We start from the raw sequence: 22,884 nt of genomic DNA on the forward strand, positions 1-22,884 counted from the left end.
GTTATACTTAAACAGTTTGTCTCGCTGCTTCCACGGAGCTGTTAATCAGTTTGACCACTTACTACTAAGCGGCCTTCTAACAGAAATCATCGTAGGCTAGCGTGGAGCGCGACCTGGGATGAGGGCGGGGAGCAAAGGCTCCGGAGCGGTGTCTCCCGCCGCCAAGAGAGCGGCTGCCGGGAGTTTGTGAGCGGTCTTTAAGCACTCCGCGTTTCTCACCGGCGAGGGGTCGAGCACGGAGGCCGCCACCCCCGAGCGGGGGCAGAGGCCGGCGGAAGGCGCCGTCCGCCGCGGTCGGGCCGAGCGCTCTCGGGGCCGTCCGCCCGCGGCGCGGCGCGGCCCCAGACGATGGCGCTGCAGCCCCGGCGTTGCGGCGCGGCGGCGGCCGGCGGGGGTCGCTGCGGGGCGGGCCGCCGGCGGCGGCGGCGCGGGGCTGCGGTGCGCGGGAGGCGGCGGCGGCGGCGGTGCCGCACAGCCGCTGGTGCCGGTCCCGGCGGGGGCATGAGGCGCGCGGGGCGGGCGGGCGGCGGCGCGGCAGAGCGCGGCTCGGCGCGGCCCTGAGCGGAGCCTCCGCGCCGCGCTGCGCTCCCGCTCAGCGACTATGGCCGGGGGAAGGCGAGGGCTGGTGGCGCCTCAGAACACGTTCCTGGAGAACATCGTGCGAAGGTCTAACGGTAAGGGGGCACCGCGGGCGAGCGCTCGCCGGCCGCGAGGAGCCCGCCGCGTCCTCGACGGGAACAGCGCCGGGCGGTGGGCGCCGAGCCCCGGCCGCTGCCGGGCGGCTCCGCAGGAGCGGCGCGTCCAGGTGCCGGAGCCGGTGCCGGCTGCGCCGCCCGGGTACCGCCGAGAGCCCCCGGGCCGGGCAGCGGGGCTCGGGCTGCAGGTGCGCCGGCACGGCGGGCGCCCAGCGAGCCCCGGCGGGCCGGGATCCGCGCCCCGGGGCGAGCGGGGGCAGCGCCCGGCCCCGGGCGGGGGGATCGGGGCGTCCGGAGAGCGGCGGGGGCGGCGGCGGCTCCGGACCGGGAGGAGGTGCCGGGATTCAAGATGGTCCCTGGGCTGGGAGAGCCCGGTGCGGGGGCATCGGCCAGGGCTGCCTGCCCGAGGTGAAAGGGAAGGTTTGTCATAAGTGAGGAGAGAGTTTGCCATTTTAAGGGCTGAGCGCAGATATTGCTTTTTTGTTCTTTTTTTTTTCCTAGTGCACTGTAACCAGGTCTGTCTCTTGGAAAACTGTGGAGTGGAAAATGCCTCGAATTTCACAATTGCATGCAAATATGTATTAATGCTATCCAGATTCTTTCACTTAGGGACTTACCGAAAGCTACTCCCTCTGTGAGCCGGCGACCATGCAAGCGTTCGTGGGTTTGTTTAACCTAGGCATATGCATTTCTTTTAAAGCCCCGAGCCTAAGTTGTGCCATTTCTAATGTTCTAGTGACTTCAATGGGGTCACTTCAGGGATTAAGAACTTGTAGTATGGTTGAGAATATGAGGATCAAGCTCCTTTTGAAGACAAGACGAGTTAATTAATTAAAAACATAGTCAGTTTGTTCTGATAAGGCAAAGACAATTAACCCTCTTGATAAGCAGCTAAAAACTCAAATGATCCCAAGAATGATTTTCAAATATTTTTAATTAGGCAGTGTGAGTGGAGAACTACCCTTTGATAAGACCACATTTTCACATAAAATTGTGAGGCTCTTTTTATAGGTTATTTCTCTCTGCAACTTTCCTGTAGAAGGAATGGGGCTGGAGGCTGCATTCCTGAAAAAATTACTTTCCAGTCTTATAGTGAATCTTACCCTCTTTTTTTTTTTAATGTCTTTAAAAATGAACGTTACATGTCATCACATTCAGGCTGCTTCTCTAATCTTCCAACAACAGTTATTGAAGGTTTTTCTAAAAACTGTCTCGACTTTGTAGATTATTTTCTTCATTAAAAACCAATTTCCTCTTTTGGCTTTCAGTGCCAAAGCCTCGCTGCAATAAATCAGTTGAGGCTTGGAGATGGGGGGAATCATGCAGCAGATGCTGTGCTCTGTTTCTTCCTCTCTTCCCCCATTATTAAGAAGGTGTCATACCAGAGCGTAGTGCTAGACAGCACAGGTAGAATGACAGCACTCCATTTCAAATTGCTCAGCAAGTCCTGAGGGCTGTAATCAATACAAGTTTTAGATTAAGCTTGGTAGGAAGTGATGCACAGTTCAGACATACTAGGATAAGCTTAGGGAATCGACTCAGGTTTAGAACCCTGTTTCTTCTGTGATGTGCCTTCAAGTTTTTGCTGGACCCAATCCAGCTTTGCTGGAAATGTGGTGCTGTCACATACCAATGTTGGATGAATCAGTTTTTTCTACCCTTAGTCTGTTTGAAGAGACAAGGATAGCCTCCTTTCTCTCATGCTGAGGCAGGGCTGTGCTGACCAGCACGGGGGCAGTATGGAAACATGCCACATCTCATCTTGTCCTGCCTGCTTGGCCATTGAGGTGATTTGGGATGCCCACAGGATGAGTGCTTAAATGGGCCCATAAAGCTTGAGGTTTGGCTCCCCTTTCTTGGTTTTGTTCAATTGGGCAGTAATGTGACCCACAATGAAGCTGCCTACGCCATTTGGGATTTGCCAAATAAACCTTGGGCTTCTTGTCAAGTTTGTATTTGCTGGCACATGCAAGCAAGTTGAATAGTGCCAACAGATATTGGGTGATACAGATATAGGAATGCTCCTAATTTGCAGAGGATTCCCTTTGAAAAGAGAGGAATTTTGTCATTGAACAGAAATAACTAAGTGCTTTGTGGGAAGGAACTTGTACGTGACATGGGTATCGTCAGTCACGGGTGGATGGAGGAAAGAGTGTTTTGGGGCAGGGGGGTGTTAACTCAGTGGAAGGGGCTGTATAGTGGTTACAAAGGAATGGGCATGCAGCTTCTTTTGCAAGCATTGCTCTAAGGACAGCACTAATTACACCTTTGTTTTACCAGTAATTTTGACAAGGAGTTCTTTGGACAGCCTTTCTGTGATGTTAGCTGTGGGATTGGTGAGCTGATGCACATTCTGTGGCAAAAGGTAGTAGCAGTGTATGTAGATGTGCAAGGTCAGGGGTTTTGCCATTAGGGTTAAAATTTGGCTCATGTTTATAGCACACCTTCTGCAGCAGGACTCACCTCCAGCTCCTTTGGTCTGAATGGTCTGCTTCAGCATTATTAGGAATGAGAGCTTCTTCACAGGCTGCAAATCAACTGAGACAGGTTCTCATGCCCTGAATGCCAGCCAAAAGAGCTGTGCTAGGGTTAGAGCTGCAAAGCACTGCCTTCCCACTCCACTCATGGGAGTAAAGAGAGCATGGGATGGCCTTAGGTAGCACACACAGGAAAGAACATGTAACATGTCATCTTCTAGATCTGTGGACCTTGTCTGGTCCTCTGTGATTTCTTTTCACACAAAGACCTTCTGCACGAAGTGTGAGCTTAAGGTTTGTCCTTCTTTGAAATGAGGGACACCATAATTCTGATCATCTTGTATTTAATGTTCAAAATATGTGTTTCTATACTGGCCATGCAGAGCTAGAAAAATAAATGTTGCATGCAGTGGTTGGCTGACAAAAATTTCTTTGAAGCATTGAAATATTTAAAGACCAGAACACCCAGTGGGACAGAAAATGAGCCCATGCTGTAACACAGTGCAGTATATAAAGAATCACTAGCCCCTGATGGTTACTGCTAATGTGATATTAATGTTTTTCTTGGTAATGTAATACATCCACAGTATACAAGCACTGTAATAATAACAGTTATAAACCTGGATCATGGCCAGGGCACCCAAGTCAACTGGTGCAGCTTGTTGTAGAGGTTATTTGTGATATTCCAATGCTTTATCAATATCTGGAGAAAAAATTTGCTTTTGATTTATGTAAATGCCAGCTGAATTCTTCAATCCTTCCTTGGTCAAGATTCTCATTTTAAAATAAAGCATATTACTGCAGAATAACAGAACAAGAATAGCTGAAATGGCACCAAACTTGCACCAAAGGTGTCATATGTATTTTATGGACAGAATGATTTGTCACCTGTCCTTGAAGTACTGTCCATATTGAGAAACGTTAAAAATCCAGCACAACCCCCTGAAAAACCCCCCAAAAATAAACACTAAAACACAAATCCCATAACATTTACACACATGTGATGTTAGAATGAGATGATTAGATGATTTTCTGAAATGAGAAAGTTTATCAGCGGGTAAGAGTCAGACATTGCACCACTCTTATTAAAGGACAAAACCACTGTTTAGCAGTGTGATAATTGTGCATGTATAAGGATGGCAAAAGTAAGTCCTGTATTTACATAGCTTTGGAATTTCAATGGAAGTCACAGGCACTTTTCTGATTTATGGACAAAATGAGGACATTGGAAGAAGAGTAAGTTCGAAGGCATAAGGCTTGTGTGAATTTAATTTTCCTTTCACAAAATCCCCTGGGAACACACTAAGGAGACATCAGTTATGGAAGCAAACCTGCATCTTTTGATGGAGAATGCAGAGAGTTCCCTGTAGAGGGAAAGAAAAAGCACCTTCAGACACAGATCTTGAGTATAACAGACATTTGCAGGATTTATGGCATTGCTTTCATTACGGGCTATAAAGTCCCAGTACAATAAACATTTTGCATCCTGGGCATGCTAACCTTGTACCATCATCTGAGACCTAGGAGAGAAATTAACTTTATTGTAAACACTTCTGAGACTGAAAAGACTGTTTTTGTGTTCAGCCAGAGAAAAATGCAAAGGAAACTTAACAGAGAATGAGGAATGAAAACAGCAGACCTTCAGAAACTGCAAGAGGACAGCTTGTAGGTTCTGTGTTAAGGACATTTTCCCAGAAGAGAATGAAACAATGGGTTTTATTGCTTCCTGATCTTCCTTCTTTCCCATGTTAACAACTGGAAAGGAGACACATATATTTTCATATACATTTTCATCCATGCTTTTCTCACAGTTGATCAGTACGTTGAAATACCTATTCACTACTGACAGTCTTTTTTTCTCAGTATCACTGGAATTGAATGTAAAATGTTTTTTTTTCTGCTGGCTTTTACTAGGCCAGAAGTCTAGTTCTGAGTGTGCACCTTTATGCATTTAGGAATGTACGGCCTGATTTTGTTAAAATTACTTTTATAGATAGTAAGGGAAAAAATGTACAGCACAGAGATGACAGGTAATGTGCTTTAAAATTAATGTTCTCAAAGCTCAAGAACTTCTCCTGTGATAATTCAATGTATCAATCCAGTTTTGCATTAAATCCTAGAACAAGATTATAAAACAAGTCTTCATGAAACCCACTCGTTGGAGAATTGGTTAATGCATTTTTGTAACTCATAGATAAAAGTGAGTGGGGAGTTAGGGCTATAATCAGTAAATCAAATGGCTTCTTTAAACTAAAGAAAGACTCATAATTGATGCAACTAAAGTACGCCTTTTCTGGATTAGTGTTCATCTCATATGGCATGAGAAAAACAAACCCCCTGACCAGCTGAATGATGAACCCTCACTGCTAAACAGTGGTTTTGTCCTTTAATAAGAGTGGTGCAATGTCTGACTCTTACCCGCTGATAAACTTTCTCATTTCAGAAAATCATCTAATCATCTCATTCTAACATCACATGTGTGTAAATGTTATGGGATTTGTGTTTTAGTGTTTATTTTTGGGGGGTTTTTCAGGGGGTTGTGCTGGATTTTTAACGTTTCTCAATATGGACAGTACTTCAAGGACAGGTGACAAATCATTCTGTCCATAAAATACATATGACACCTTTGGTGCAAGTTTGGTGCCATTTCAGCTATTCTTGTTCTGTTATTCTGCAGTAATATGCTTTATTTTAAAAATATAGATAATTATGGAGATTTTATAGCTACAAGTGTTAGAATGATGCATAATTTTCAATTTAAGCTTTTCTCATGGTAGATGCCTGCCATGAAATATTTTCTATAACAATGCAAAGTAAGAATGTTGAGATGGAAAATGTAGTTTTTTGTCTATTCTGCTGGCTGCAATTAGCATTCATTTTCTGTAATGATTTAAAGTGACTCACTTAAAGTTGTTGCTTTAGTTGGAGTCTCTTGTTATTTGTGGAAAGACTGATGATACAAATTTTTTAATAATTCTTTTCAACTTGCGCTTGCACTTTGCTCTGGTGTACACATGACAGTGTAAGTCATGTTTGCATAAACATGAAATATCTGTATTTAGGGAATTGTGCTCATGCTGTAGCAACCAAGGAACTTTTAAATCAATTTTGGTTTGGAAATTAAATAGTTATATAAAACTTTTATAAAACAGCCCAAATGAACCTATCTATTGGAGTTTATGTTTTTTGTATTACAGTGAGCTGAAAAATTTTGACCTCAATATTAAGGATAGATGATTTTGAGGCCACTATATCATTATCCTATAGAATGATCAAGTTGTTCAATGGGATATTTAAGCACTGAAGCACTTCCACTCTAGGGATGAATACAAGGGGATACTGAGTGAATGTGAGTATTGGTGTAGCACCACTGGCTTCCACAGGAGGATGTGGGTGGAAGAGCAGAATTATTCCTTATTATTTTTATTTTACCATATGAATAGTCTTTCTGTCATTTGAGCAGGTCTGTACTTGCTCTGACTACAGTTACACCACTTCTGTTAGGATGAAAATGTGGTTGGTCCCAGAAGTGCAAATCTCAAATCACATGTGTGCAAAGAAAGGATTGAATAAATAATTGAAATTCAGTGTGAATTATTTGAACTGACTTAGAGCCATATTTTGATCTCAGAAATTACATCTGAACAATGTAACTAATCAGTGTGACTAAGTGCTTCTGGTTTACTTTTTTTTTCAAAGCTAAGACTAAACATGAGCAAAGATTCATACATACCTATCCTTTGTTAGCAATTTTGACAGGCCTCCTTATACACAATTAATTTCTATGCTCTGGGAAGAAATAAGACAGAAATGATGCAATCTCATTTCCCCCCAGTATCCAAATGATGCTGTTTGTTATGCAAAGTCACAAGTTTGTAGATACCACGTGTCCCTTGTCCTTAAGCTGCATGATACAGTCTTTACTGCTATGACAGCAGCACATGATTTTTGCCTGCTGCACATTTCATACCCTGGCTGTGACACAGCATCTCTGCTGTTCTGTGCCCATCTCAGGCAGCAGTAGCTGTATCCTCCACCCCTGTTCCGTGGGGAGGGTGGGAGACACATGTGATGGAAGCAAACCTGTTAGTTAGATGGAAGCAGCTCTGTTGGTTCTGCTGTAGGAGTGGTTTGTGCTTGTTAATGCTAAAGAACTAGGTTTGCTGCCCTGAAGATCCATGGGAAGAGTTTGAGACAGGATAAAGAAAGACCTGCTGGTCTCAATAACCAGGGCTGTCATCACCCAACATGAGGGAGGCTGTGGTCTCGAATGAGGAGGGCAATCTCCTCCTTCTCCTTCTCCTTCTCCTTCTCCTTCTCCTTCTCCTTCTCCTTCTCCTTCTCCTTCTCCTTCTCCTTCTCCTTCTCCTTCTCCTTCTCCTTCTCCTTCTCCTTCTCCTTCTCCTTCTCCTTCTCCTTCTCCTTCTCCTTCTCCTTCTCCTTCTCTTCTCCTTCTTTCCCTTTCCCTCTTCCCTTCTCTCTCATGGGAGAACAAGCAAGTTTGGTGAGGAGCAAGCCTTCCCACCATACTGAGCCTGGTTCTCCTTTTCCTCAAGGGGGAATAGATTGGGAACAAACTTTTTGAGTGTTGTATTTGTATGATGACTGTGGGGAAATATATTAATATATTTAAATCCCATTTGTGCACTACACAAACCCAAGCACCCTGGGGGATTTGACTGACCCAAACATGGGAAAGTGCAGTGGGCACCAGCCTCTCCTGTTACCTGCACTAGGACTGCCTGGGCAGAGGCTTCCCCTCAGCTTCCCCTGTGCAATGAGGGAACACCTTCAGTGTGGGAATGTGTCTGGCAGTGCTGTGGGAGTATGTCTGTCTGTTGGTCTCTGACCTTCTGCCACTGTTTCCCAGAAGAGGACCTGTGCATCACTGGTGGGACTGGGAAGGTAGAACCTGTGTGCTGGCCTCTGGAAAGAGGTGGGGAGGGGTCGTCTCAGCTTGGCAAGATCCATGCTACAGGAGAGGCTGGGATACAGTGGTAGTGAATATGTAGCTGTGCAGGGCAATGAATGGTAGGGGGGAAACATTTCAGTGACTTGCTCCACGCTCATGCAAGGAGGTGAACACTCCTTAGTCAGTTAGTCCTGGCCAGATAAATGTCTGTGAGTGCAACTTATCTACAGGAATTCTGGAAGCTGATGGACAGTTTTGATTAAACACAGTACTAAATATAACCAGTAGGATTCAGTAGATAGAGTAGTTTTGGTAAAATGGATGCTCTAGACACCTGTGATTGTTAGTGTTAAAAGGACCAAGTTTATTTAGAAAGACATTTTCTGATTCTTCTGTGATGGTGTGTTTTCTAAGTGGAGGAAAGTACTGGTTTCAGTGACTGAGTGAAATCCATTCTTACATTTTGGAAGGAGCTAAAATGTTTTTCTTGTTGCTTTTAAGTGGCCGTGTCTACTTTAAAGTGATAACCCAAACTGGATCTGACATTTGAGTGTGTAGATGCTGACGTAGGTATACTGCAGTGAGCAGAACTAACCTGGGGAAAATGCAGGCTAGAAAATAGAAAGTGATGCACTTCACAAAGTAATCCATGCTGCAGAAGCCTGCCCTACTCATGCAAGTAATTGTGCTGCCTTTGTGATGTTACAGTTCTTACTTGTGTTTCTGCAGCACATTGTGCTCTGTGCTACACCTCTGCATATTTCCTCTGCATATTTCCTTGGTCTTGTTCAGACTGTGCCAAAGTCAGCAATTCAGCACAAGCCAGAAGCCCAGGTCTTATATGAGCCTGCTCTCTCTAGTTCTAGCTCATAGGAAGGGCCAGTGATGCTTACAGCTTCTTCTTGGGCCAGGCAGTACTGCTAACACAGCTGCCATTGTGATAGAAATTGATTTTCAGGTAGGGGAGTTCACTGAGTCCTTTCAAGTCACCAAATAGTTTTGATACTGCTGCTATTACTATTATGTCCATTTCATCCCTGTCTTTGAAGAGAATTTAGCAATAGATTTCTTCATGGTGTTCCTCTGGCCAGCTCCTTTCCTGGCCTTGCTGACCCACTTGTGAGTCCCCAAGAGTCTCTGCTCTGTGATACTCAGAGTTCACTAGAGCATCCCTCGTGCTTGTTGTGTAACAAAGCCACAGCTGTTTCCTGGTCTCAGGGACCCTGTGTCCCTGCAGATGCAATGGCAGTATTTGCCTCAGTGGATGTTATTCAGTATTTTCTTATGTTAGGAAAAATGACCAGGTTATGAGCTGTCCCCAAGCAGCACATTGTCAGGGCTGTCACTGCAATTGAATGTAAATGATAGCAGCGAGGACAGCCCTTCTACTCCTGGGCTGTGCGCTGGAGTTATAAGTGGGAGTCCTTATTTTATGCTGTGTCTTGCCAGCGTTCACACAGGCAAAACAGTGTTGTCAGAGACCCTTCTCAAGAAATGAGATGTGTTTGTCAGCTATGTAAAGCCTGGATCAAAGAAAGGTCAAGATGCATGAAGTTTGAATTAGCTAGAAGGGAGAGACACTTAAGAAACAATGGGATCATCAACATCTCTGACTTGTTCTTTGGTTGATAGTTGTGCAAAATTTTTCCTTTAGAGTTTTATGGGTACATAATGATCTTCCAGCTTGCTTCTGACTCACAACTAAATCCAGCCTGAACTCTGATGAAACATTGTACCTCTACATGCTAGAGAAGCTCACCCAGTGCTGGCTAATAGGGGTGCATAAAATACAACAGCCAAGTCATACTGACTTAAAAACTCCTGTGATGAGGGTATTGACGTCTATTTGCTGTGGTGGCTTGATGATTAGAACAGTCATTTGAGAGCTGAAATAATGTCAAGCTTTCACTGCCCTAAGGTAGCCTTATCTTCTAGGAGAATGTCCAAACTGCTGCTTAGGGAGGGAAATGTGTGCATGCTCTCTATGCATCCTTTGGAAACTGTCATGGGCTTTGCTGGGCCAAAAACATAAGTGGGAACACGATTCTTCAGGTCCTGCAATAATGGCAAAGAATTGAGTATTAACTATGAGAACTGGGCTTATGTTAAAATATTAGGTATTGTAACAAACATGGGAAAGGGAAAAAAACAGCCTTAAAATATCCCCCTTTTTCATTGTTTTCTGTGATTTAACTTGGTCAGATTTCTATTTGCTGTGCTAAAGCTTTTTAGTTCTCCTCTCCAGCAGTGCTCACAGAGCTTCCAGCTCCCAAGTCCTTGAGAGCTGGGCATCAGGGACTAGACTCTTGCAGTCTCAACTTTTGGAGCTTAAATCCCTTGTGGATTTAGGGCTTTGTTTTCACCTATAAATAGGAGGTAAGAGCATTGTTGTAACTCACAGAAGCCTTGCAAGGCTAGATAAAAGTAGTATTATCACAGTGATGGTTATCAGAAATGTGTCCTATATAGCCTTCAATGAAAAAAACCCAAGAGATTATTTATCTGAAAACAATAAAACTTAAAAGGTTTAAGTGTGAAAGGGAGGCAAATTCTTAACAGGAACTCTTTAGGAAGTGGAGAGAAGGGAAAGTTACTTTTTGAGAAGGGAAGGCAGTCAGAAGCAATTCTGACGCAATTCATGCATGGAATAACGCTATTAAGATCAGGGCAAGACCCCACCTAACATTTGTATTTGCCTTTTTTTTTGGTCATTTTCTGTACTTCCTGATGAAATTTTAAAATATCCTAACACAGTCTAATGTAGTGTTTATAAAAGACAGTCAAAAGCACTTGCTTTAGCAGCGAGAAATGACTTGGTTTACTTACTCGTAGGAAGGGGTAAAAGAGTTATACTGTTTTGGGGAGAAGGTACTTCAACTAAGCAAAACCCATGGTATTTAAAAGAGGCTGTGAGGAACAAAGCAGCTAAAATATCCTGAAGTTATATTACTGGTGTATTTCATTCTAAAGAGTGTGTAAAAATACACTTGATCATGCTTGTGGAATTGGGCAGTGGATTTAGCTAAATACAGGACTGCTTTATTGAAACCCACTTGAAGGTTGGGGTGAAAGATTTTGAAAGGGGAACTTGATGCAAACTAAACTCCCTGCAATTAATAGGTGAAATGTCATTTGTTTGGAGGGAGCATTAATGAGCTGTATGGATGTGTGAGCAGCTGGGAGTTGCTACTGAAAAGTAGGCAGTGTGTTGGACTCCCGTAAGGGCTCTCCTTAAAAATGAGTGCCTCTTGATCTCATGTGAGTGCCCAGCCTTTCTTCCAAAAGCCAGAGGGTCTTTGCAGGAGCCACCATCTCCTGCTGCCTGCCAGTGCCCAGGGAGCAGCGCTGCTGTCTGTTTTGGCACAGGTGTAGGTTTGAGTTGGCAAGCATAAAATTGTGGCACGCACAGCCCCAGCAAGAATGGAGGCGTGAATCCTGCTTGGTTGTTTTGGGTTTTTTTTTTGTACTGATTGAAACTGCTTCTGGCTTGTATTGCAAACAAGGAGTTCCTTCTGCTGGTGTAATTGTTAGCCCTTAGTTTGGAGTGCTGTGCTGTACACAAGTGTTTGGGCTTGTGAGGCCGGCAGTGAGGGCAGTGTTAAGAGGAGCCCCTGTGCCTGCATTCAGGGAGGAGAAGTATCACTCATGGGTTGGTTTGGCCACCTGTCAGAGGCTTCACCTTCAAACTCAGTGTCATGTGGATCACTGCATGTGGCACAGAGGGAAACAGTTTGGTGGATCTGTCCTCAGTCAAGAGATGAATTTTACCTGCTTAACCATCATGTGTTTTATTTATGCTCTGAGTAATTACCACTTCTTTAAAAATAAAAATTTACTTAAAATTAAATTCAGGAATAATCCTGTTGACTGCAGTGGGAATGATAGCTGGGAAAATTGTGCAGGGGCTGAAGCAATTGGGATTGGGTTCTGAAATGAGTATTTCCTCTAATGCAACCATAGCTTTGACTAGTGTCTAACTGATGTGTTTTTTCAAACAGATACTAATTTTGTCCTGGGTAATGCCCAGATCGTGGATTGGCCCATTGTCTACAGCAACGATGGATTTTGCAAGTTATCAGGATATCACAGAGCAGAAGTTATGCAAAAAAGCAGCACCTGCAGGTATTTGAGAACAGATTTATTTTCTGTTAAATAGCTTGTAGTGTTGTGCCTGTTACTTGAGGAGAAAAGTAATCTGTTTATTCCAGTTTTGTATTTTGTCTCCTGGGGCTACATCTGTCAATATGCTTTCCAGGTGAAACAAAATCAAAGAAGAGCCATTTCTAAATGGGTCCTTTTTACACAGTAAACAAATGGCTTTGTGTCTTTGTCTGGTATCTGACTGGAATTTCTCCCTTTATTTGCAGTTTTATGTATGGAGAGCTGACAGACAAAGATACAATTGACAAGGTCCGGCAAACATTTGAGAACTATGAGATGAACTCCTTTGAAATCTTGATGTACAAGAAGAACAGTAAGTAGTCAATTGGTTTGTTCATTAATGTAGGTGTGTAAAGGTGTTCCTAATTGTACTGTAAACTGCAATTCTGTCACCCTGGAGGACAGTGCTTTATCTGGGGCTAAATAAGCCCCAGTTCTGCCACTTGATCTGAAAGGGAGAAATGACAACATTAGAGATGAAAGTCACTCAGGGAGGCAGAGGAAGCTTTCTGATTTGTTCTGACATTTAGAGTAATCTGTGTGTGATGCTTTAAGACAACACTGAAGGTTCCATCAACAATGGTAGTACACAAGCTAGGTTTAGGCAAGTTTCCACTACAGAGAACATACTTTCTCAGTTTTTGACAACTTGATATAGCAAAGCCAGTCAATAGTAATTTTGGAATAAAAAGAACCCATCTTTTGTTTTGGAATCTGAACTACTTCTGATGTTTTCAGATGAAATGTCTTTTGTTTTGGACAAAAATTCCTTAACTGGCACATTATTTTTTCCTAGGAACTTCAGTCTGTCTGTAACTGCACCTATCAGCAGATGAACTTGCCCCAAACTTGGTGTCTCACCTAGTGTGGACTATGTCATGCAGTTATTTTCATCTTCATTAATGAAGATAATCTGCTTAATCTGTGTCACCTGAAGTGTGAATACACTGAGGTCTTCAGCCCAGCCAGATGTTAAGCTGAAAAAATTGCATTCTGTAACTTATTTTGCTCTTAACAATTTTGCCTTCTAACAATGAAGCTGGTACTGCCTGTATGCAGTCTGTATGGCCCTGCTTTGTGCTGCTTTCCTCCTAGGGCTATCTGCCTCCAATATTTACCTATTTTCTAAAAGCTGATTTCTGTTCCTAGCTCAGTTTGTGGCCATGGGGACCATATGCAGCTCACATCTATGCATCCAAACCCAAGTAAATAAGCTGCAGTCCTGGGATCTGGGAGAGTCAGGAATTCTCTCTTAGTTATCAGCGATTTGGCACCGAGAGACGATGCAGCCACTCTTCTGTCACGCTGCAGCATATGGCCTACAGTGGAGCCTGGGGCCTCTCTGTCTTTTATGCAGATTTCGAGCAAGGTGCCCGTGGAGTGAGGAGTGTTTCCTGCCCTGCTGTGCACTGCTCCTGTGCAGGAGAGGTGGCCTGGAATGAAGCCCAGCTGTGCAGTAACTTTGCTGTGTGACGTGAAGGACGGAGCTGCCACGGCTCTGCTCTGCACACAGAGGGTCACAGGCATGGGAAAAAGGGAAGCACAGAGCTTGCTTTCAAGTTTAACAAACTGCAGAGCACCTAATGTTTGTTAGATTTGCAGCTTTAGAGATACATTAACTACTGTTACAGAGACTGACTAATAACACAAGAGAGTTTTAACTGAAAAATTTCAAGAAGGGGACATCCTGGAACTTTTTCTCAATATAAGGCACATCACAGAAAAACACCTGTCCTATTTACCAGTCACTTTAGCACCCAGACTGCTTAGTGGCCTTTCCTTTGTGATTGCCTTACCTCTGCCTGCAACTGTGGCAATGGTTCAGATAATGAACCTGATTGGTTCTAACTTGCTCTCAGTTTGAAAGCTTGGGAAAGGACCCCGAATTTTGTTAGACATCTTTTTTCCTGTTCTTTGTTTCTTCTGTTTGGTCTCTCTGTTCTTTCCTCATTCTATTTTTCTTTTTCAAATTAACCAGGAAAATAGATTTTTCTTGTTCTTTACCTGTCTACTGCCTCTTTATAAACTAACAGACCTGACAAATAGCAATTTTTTTTCCCAGTTTTGAGTTGTTGGATAATTGGTACATTTTCCACAGCCTGCACATTTAATGTAATTCTGGCTGTTTTACCAGTACAGTCTCTAACCTTTTGGAGGAACAAAAGAAAACAAAATAGGAGTTTTGAGTTAATAATGATGTCTGTAGTGCAAGTCAATCTTGTGCTTTTGGGAGCAGCTATTTTTTTCTTTCTCTGAGAAACAATTATTCCCTGGTCTTACATGTCAAAGCAGATTGAGACATTTAATGATGTTACTAGAAGTGATAGGCTATTTTTTTTTTAACATGGCACTCTCCATGGTGGTGACCCAGTGTTAGTATTTACTTGGTTGCGTGATAAGAACACCCCATCCAGCTGTTGATAGGTACAGTATATCCACAAACTTCATTGCAGTTCACAGTATTAACTCTAGAAACAACATACAATTTCCTGCCTTCAGCATGTTGGCATTTATGGATGCTGCCTCTACCCTGCCTTCCCTTGTTTGTTCACTCCTCCCCACATCCAAAAGTGACTGCACTCCCTGTTTTCAGAACTTGAAATTAAGATGTGATAGAGATTTGATGATTCCTTGGGCTAGGCCCTTGATAACTTAGCAGATATGTAAAAATCATTGTTATTCTCTGGAAGAATTGCTTCCCAGAAATACAGAGCTTCTTCAGGATAATTGGAAGCAATTAGAGCAAACAGGTGCATAGCCACCAGATTTTTGTCATTGCTGCTTTGATGCCATCCAGTTGCATTCAGTGGGGATTCATTGTCATACCTGGAAGGAGACAAAGTGAAAGCTTTCTTTAATCAGGACTGCAAAATGACAACAGACAGACTGACAGTAATTTCACACGAGAGCTTCAGTTCCATTGTTTAATTAGATGTGAGCGCCCAGTGATGCTGGAAGTATTGTTTATTTTTATATGGAAAAATGAAAACATTACTAAATCTGAAGTCAGTGGAGATAAATGAACTTATTGCAAGGAAGGGTACAGCTTTTGTATTAGAAAATACTTTATATCTAGCCTTAGTCATATCTTATCTTACTTGAATTGGTGTGTTTTAAACATTTAACTTCTTATGAGACTTTGACAGCCATTTGTTAAGTTTTTACACTTTATGGTCAGCCTTATGAGGTAAAAATGGCTGAATAAATTATACTTGGATTTTCTTTGTCTTGTATTTAGTCTACAATGTAGGTCTGGCATACAAGCAGTGAAAAAGCAGGCTTGTTCTATATGCACTTGCTTTCATTACTGATGAAGTATATTTTTGTAAGAATACAAAATTCACTTGCTTCTATCTGCCCCTGAACATGTGGTGTCCAATTGAAATCTAACCCCCTTTTCTATGCAGTACTTGACCCACTTTAGTGGAAGAATATTTGAAGTGGGGTGAACTCATCAAAGGTGAAGTGCATCAAGAGTTAGAAAGAGTCTTCAAGTGTCCCCTGTCTGAGCAGAGGCATTCCCATTGCTTATGGTCTGCAGCTGTGCTGCAGAGAGAGTGTTAAGACACCTTTTTTTTTTTTCGTGTCTCAGAAGTTCTCTACTGGTAGGACCAGCAGGATGCTTGCCAGAATGCTGGCTTGGCTGTAGGTAACTATTTTGCATGCTGCAAAGGAGTAGCTCTTTGCTGAGTAGACATATTATGGTGAGAGTCCCAAAGGCTAGCATGCCCTTTCAATTTGTGCTGGGCTTCACTTCCCTGTTTTCTGGGTGCTTGAACATTTAACAAATTTAATAGCATGAATATTTGTGTGTGGGGTTTTTGTATTTGATTGTTTGATTTTTTAAATTTTCATTTTAATGTGCACACAATCTTCTCCCTTCCTTCCTTCTCCCTTCTTCCCTCAGTGTGTTAGAAAGTCTCCAGATGTCAGAGAATGACAAATCAGCCTAAAACAGTGATTTGGTAGATTCTACTTGCATTTATCTTTGGGACCAGTGCTTTCTATAGAGGTTCAAAAGCAAACACCCCATCCTAATTTATAGGAAGCAAAATTCACTTCAGGGTGGTAGACCTGTGATTGCCCACCACCCCAGTTATGAGAAAAGAGTTTCTCATAACTGTTCAAACCATCTAAACCCATTTTTACTTGTGTGTGCTGTGCCTGCAGTGTCTCCAGATGGAAACCTTTGCTAACCCATATCGTTGCATAGGAGCAGAAGCAGGAGAGAATGAGGGTGTTGGAGTCAAGTGACAGGTATCCTCCTCAACCTCTCACTGAAGTGTAGCTCCATTATTTGTCAAGCAGTATGCACACCTGCATCTCCTGTGAAATCCATCTGTGTGAGTTCAATTACCTTCAGCAATGTCAGATTAAATATTTTGGACTCATAAAACTGGTAATTCCCATTTGTCATTGTCTTCAAATGTGTTGGCAAGCAAGGCTTGCTGTCATCTCCACAAATATGTACAGAATTCCCAGTAGTAATCCTTAAGTATTTTTCCTGCAGTAGATGGAAAGAAGATTCCAAAACTTTACTGTGTCTTCCTTATACTCATGTTCTGTTCTTCAGAGGGCTCAGAATCAGGTGAACTGTGCCAGCACTACTGCAGTACAAGACTCTGCTGAACCTTGTTTTCTGCTGTGCTGTTTCAGTATCATAGGATAACCCTTGTGAACAGCAATTCCACCTTTGGGGACTAAAATTGATTTTCCTTATCTTAGCATGTAAAGATCTGACCTTTAGCAGCATTAGGTGCCACAGCATCCAAGCACCAGATAGAGAAGACACAAAGATAACAGCTTTAAAAGTGCTGGGAGTGTTTTTTAGAGGTTTACTCTTTAAAAGAGTGGTGACCTGCAGGCTGAGTTGGTCCGTTCTCATTTGGTACACACTCTCTGCTCAAAGCTAGAGTCTATAGGAAGACTTGTGTTCTTTGTCTTGCATGGTCAAATGTCATGGGCTTCTCTGAACACCTGGTTAAAATCTGTGTGGGTACAATGGCTTGCCAAACTCTCTCTGATCACACACCTCATCAGCTGGTTGCTAGTTTGACATTGGACAAACTGTTCAGTCAGTGTGGGATAGAGAGAAACAATCTCATACTGAGTACCTGGGAAGAAGTGAAACCCTAAAAGGGGTGGCTGTAATGGTCAGCCATGCTGTTAATATAACTTAATTCCTGCTGTCTGCATTGCTGCATGTAGGAATTGGTGGAGAAAGGGCACATTTCTATTTCCATACTGCCAGACTGTTTCCCTTCAGGACAATAGGTGTCTGAGGACTGTTTGACTGAGACATTATCACGTAATGCAGAGATTGTGCTGCTTAGAGGACACTTGACCCATTCATTAATGGCAGTGTAGATGTCAGCTAAATTGTCAAAACATTTTTTCATTGTATTTTAAAATAATTTTGGTGTAATTAGTGGAAAGAAAAATTGTGTATTCCAGTTTTATTTAAACTAGTTTTGAAAAACAGTTGGCCTCTTTGGTTAAATGGCTCAAGGTATGGGCAAAGAGCACATTTAAACAGTAGTTTTTATTTTCATATAGCCTATTTTTGTTTGGCAGGAGGGAAAAGTTAGGAGAGCTCAATGGTATTCATGGAGAGGCTGGAATAGACCTTTAAGATCTCTCTCACTTTGATCATGTAAGAATTTCTGAAAGACTTCAACCAAAGTCAAATAGCATGTGAAATGCTGGTGTTCCTGCCCAGCAAGAGGCTGAGCATATCATTGTTGAAAGCCACAGGACTGGAAAAAGGGATAGGGAAGAGACAGTAGTATTTGTCTTTCAGATGGGAAATTGAAAGGAAAGCAGACATTTAGAGTGTGTTAGTCTGGAGAAGACTTGGGACTTGAATAACAGCCCTTGAAATTGTCTTTGCTTTAAGGCAACACCATAAGAACTGTGCTTAGGCCATAAAAGCCTATCAAGAGCTGCACCTGTTAATTCTGGATTGGCTATGTACCTTTGGTACCACGAGCCAGGCTGCTCCTATGGCTGCTATTGGGCATTCATTGTAGATTTTCATTTCTTCTCAGTTGTCCCCACTGCTTGTCCTGCAGCTTTGGAGGGGCATTCCCTTTTCTAGCATGATTGGTGCTATGCCACCAGACAAAGGCTGGATTCTCTCACTGCTGATTCCAAATCCAACAGAAGCCAATGTAGTTCATGAGTGTTTGCTTTTTTGTTTGTGCACTGGTATTATCACTGAACTTTACCAGGGAGAGAGGTTGCCAGGACTAAAGACAAAATGTAAATGGAAGTAGATATATTGTTGGAAACACTGGTAAACACTTTCTGTGTGGCTGTGCATCAGTGCAGACTGGGAAGTTGCACTTGTTTTGCTGTGGGAACTCTGGAACATGCTGCAGTTTCACTGCCTGAATAACCACAGGCTGAATCTGAAAATCACATTTTTCATTAGAATGGTCTTTTTGTCCTCTTGCTAGTCATGGTTGTCTGGCTGAGCAGGGATGTTGGCTTTGACACCAAGAGCATGAGGGCTGCCTGTAGGACGTTGAAATTCTGGTTTCCGACCTATTTATAAGTAGTTTATACTTTAGGCTTTCCTGTTTAATAGTTAAATAAACTGTTTAAGAAGTAAAATTCTTCTGATAATTAAACCAGCATGCAGTACAAAAGCTGAGCATGGCCACTTCTTGGCTGAGCCATTTGGTGTGTTCCCACGTTTCAGATCCCAGTTCTGCTGTGAATGAGCTGCTGGTTGAGAGCACTGTGGAAAGCCCATGTAACCCAGCACTGTGAGCTCTCACCTCATGACTGTATTTTTATATCCACTTGTCTCCTGTTCACCAGAGACACTGACAACATGTTAGGGAATGCACTGCAGGGAAAATACAATGTTGTGGAGGCAGATACAGAATTTTCCATCTACTTATTTCTGCCTTTGTAGTGTTACTGTGTAGAACCTAAACTGGAAGATGATTTCTGCAGGCCCTGCGTGTCCCCCTGATTTTGGATTTTGCTCTGATGGTGGCTCTCTGGAAATTACAAGGATACCCAAATACAAACACACCTACTTTTGGCTGTTAAGAACATCTGGCTCTTTCTTTTAGCCTGTGGGGTCTATCACTAAGTTATACACTTGGTTCTAGGTAAAAAGTGTTTTGTCTTCCTTTTTCCTATAAATAATGCAACACATGAGTGGGAGGCAAGGGAGCCAGAAAGTAAAAACCCTGCTGATAAAAGCTCCTTGCCCTGCAGCAGCCTTCGACAGGTTATTGGGAAAAGTCCTCTTGCTGCATTCAGAACATGTTAGGAAATTCCGGCAACAACATATTATAGCATAACCATAAAGGGAAGGTGACATCATTCATCTGACAAATAGCCAGAATAGGAGGGTGAATTGCATCATTTCGTGTTGAGTACAGCATCTTCAAAAGCACAGCAGTATGTCTTTATGGCTATGAGATGCAGAGAAGAAACTGAGTGTGTAATTCAGCCTCAGTGCTATGAAGGTTAATATTGTGAGCAGCCCATACAGAATAGCTGCAGCTTGAAGTAGTAAAGTGGTTTGGGGAGGGGAAAAAAAATCCCTAATCAAAAAAAGCACATGTAGATAAAGATTAAAAAGCAAGGCTGTTGATGGAGATCCTGGCTGATTAAAAAGTTGCAGTGTTAGTGAAGGGTGTTGAAGTGGGTAAAATGAAAAGCAGTTAGTCACCAAGGAGTCTCTGTAAAAGCAGGATACGGATTTGATCAGCCTCAGAATAGTTCACATGTGAAGTTGGGAAAAACAAGTAGGCAAGAAGAAATTGAGATTGGCAATTTTAGGAGCTCTTGAGAAAGGGTAGTGTAAAGGGTGTTACTGTCTAGAAAATTGCTGTTGGCTGCTTTGTGGCAGTGTCTTCTAAGCTCATTAGCAAGTTAGTGATGATTTTACTGGCACAGTTACTTTGCTTAATCTTCTTTCACACTTAGCATGTTTGTTCATACTTTTTGGAAGGGGTTGTTCAGGAATGTTAACTCTTTAAAATAATATATATATTGACCCTTGAATACTTTCTGCCATGCAGGCATATTTCAGAAATGGCCACCAGTGATTCCATCTGGATTTCTCTGCTTTTTGAGCAGAGGCCTCCATGCATCATAGGCCCTGCTGTTTATAGAAGTGGCTGTACATATGGTATGGAATCTCAGCCAGAGTTTGAAACTGCTTGTGTGTTATGCAGACACAGTGGGAGCCCTAGGAATTGAACTTGGTTTATGGATGTTGTCCATGGGTTTTGGAGATGCCCTACCTTTCTGTAGCCAGAAAAGATTGCTCAGCACTGAGGCTGGGAAACAGCCAGGTGAGGCCCTGGTAACAACAATCTCTTTTATATTAACATAGGTGGGAAAAAAAGCTGCCTTTGCTTCTTTTTTTGGACAGTAACTTGTAAGATACCTAAAGTTTTCTTGTGACCCTTTGATAGCCAGGAAACACAAGTTGCATTTGTTAGAAAAAATTATTGCATTAAATATACCATGTCGTGCTCATGTTAAAATACTGAGCAATTCAGGTGAAAGAGAATCTTATCACTAGCATAGAAATGGGTCCTGTGAGTGAGAAAGAAAAGGAATAGTCTTTAAGATCACTATTTCTAAAATAGACTTTGCCACATGAGTGAAAAAGATTGTGTGGTGCTTTTTATTCTGGCTTTCCCAGAGGGTCATGCTCCTGCTGATCTTATTTTGGCCCCTGGTATGTAGACCTTTCTCTCCAAACAAATCTCTAAAGGGACGTATAAGAAAAAATGTTGCTCACAGCAAGAAACCCTGAATCTTCTCTCTTACTTCTTGCGCTCGCAAAGGCAATGGTGAGTTTTCATCATCTCTGAGGGTGTAGGGACAGATCTGAAAACCCATGTACAAACTCCCTGAAGGCTGAGGTCTGGAGTATCCCTACTGTGATGTACCTCAGAGTTGGAGAAGTCATCTTTTTATCTCTAAAGTTAAGACTGCAGACTTAAAAATGGTGCCTTCGGGGAGGTCATGTTCTTGCATACAGGACCAAGTGCTTTGTTCTGAGCTCTCCAATCAGCTTATACTCAAATATCACTAAAAGCAGTGTGAGTCACAGGACTGAGTGGTGAGTCCTGTGAAAAGAGTGGTAGACACTGCCTTGATACATGGAACTGCATTGGGTCTTCTCAGCAGTGTCAGGAGAACTGCCAGAAATATGAAAAGGCAGGGCTGACTGACAGATTCTCTCCTCAAGGTGATCTGTGTGGGTAGAGGTCAAGGAGAAATGGCAGCAGCAGCATCTGAAGGGTCGTATTGTGGGACCATCTTTTTCTGTGATGTGCAGACTTTAATCTCTCAAGCAGTTTAATTAGCAGTTAATCTGCTGCAGTAATTAGAAAGGTGCAGTTCCATGCAGTGCAACTTGATCCCATCCACAGCATGATGTGATCTGGTCCTAATGGCTTGTTCTCTCCTGAATTCAGGGGAGTCTTGCTTCACACTGGAGTGATTTGGAGCAGGCTCAGGCCAAGGCAAGCTTGAAAGCAGCTTGTGAAGGGTTTCCCTTGCATGGGGGGCTTTGCAGGCTGGGCCAGAGCTCTTGGAGCCCAGCTCTTAAGCTAGACATAGACTACTATAGTAGTTAGGGCATGGTCTTTTTTAGGGCATTCCCTGTTGGCAGGGAATTATAAAGTTGACCAAACTGGTCATATTCCTGAGTTGAGACTCTGTGTTATGCTTATGTCCTAGGCACAGCTGGCCCATTTTCAAATCATTCAAGAACCAGTAAGACACTGTTGTGTGCAGCCTTTGGAAATATGTGGGACTCTTCTTTAAGGAGATCACAAAGCAGTTCTTAAGTTCAAGTGTTAACTTTGCAGGTGAAGTTCAGAAATAGGGTGATTCCTGGAAGATTAAAAAGCTAAGAAGAGACAGAGCAGAGAACTTAAATAACAGACTTGTCAGCTGCTTTGTTATTTTTCCAAATAGGTGTTTGTAAAAAAAGCCAACATTAAAGTAACTTTTACAGATGGCTGATTTGAGATGTAAACATCTGAACTGGCACATTTACTGTTCTGCCTGCCATTGACCAACTCTTTGATGTGTTTGTTTCTAGGAACACCTGTCTGGTTCTTTGTGAAAATTGCTCCAATTCGAAATGAGCAGGATAAAGTGGTTTTATTTCTTTGCACTTTCAATGACATAACAGCTTTCAAGCAGCCCATTGAGGATGATTCATGTAAAGGTTGGTCTTTTTCACAATTATATATTTATGCTGCTTTTGCTTGTTTGCCCTGGTCTTGAAAGAGCTGAAGTCCTTTAAATACCCAAGGCAAAGAATGAAATGTTAAAATAGCTTGTAGCTGTGCCACTGGGGATGGCATTTGTGCAAGAAATGGTTGCTGATTTCTTTAGTAAAATTGTTCTGGCCGCCCTGGAAAGGGTCATTGCTAATGAAAGCCCCAAGTGCTTCAGAAAGACCAGTTTACATAGTAAATAGGTACTGTTCTTCCTTTAAAATACACTATTAACCCACTCTCCAGCATAGCCCTCAAGGATTCACAATGTTGCTCAACAACCCTGTACAAATTGTGTGTGAAACTGCATGAAAAAAACTGAGGAGTCAACCCTGGTTGAGTCTAGCAAAGTTCAGAATAATTAAATT

General features: G+C 42.7%; 1 protein-coding gene across 1 annotated transcript in view; it reads left to right on the plus strand.

Annotated features, from left to right (window-relative positions):
• The first annotated feature begins 573 nt into the window (after nt 1–573).
• Nucleotides 574–22,884, plus strand: part of KCNH1 (potassium voltage-gated channel subfamily H member 1) — a 179,956-nt gene continuing 157,645 nt past the window's right edge. The window contains 4 exon segments of the mRNA XM_036380586.1: nt 574–674; nt 12,083–12,206; nt 12,452–12,558; nt 22,336–22,464. Coding sequence (XP_036236479.1) covers nt 602–674; nt 12,083–12,206; nt 12,452–12,558; nt 22,336–22,464 — 433 coding nt within the window. The 5' untranslated portion in view covers nt 574–601.

This window comes from Molothrus ater, chromosome 3, assembly GCF_012460135.2.
Source record: "Molothrus ater isolate BHLD 08-10-18 breed brown headed cowbird chromosome 3, BPBGC_Mater_1.1, whole genome shotgun sequence".
NCBI classification, from domain to species: Eukaryota; Metazoa; Chordata; class Aves; order Passeriformes; family Icteridae; genus Molothrus; species Molothrus ater.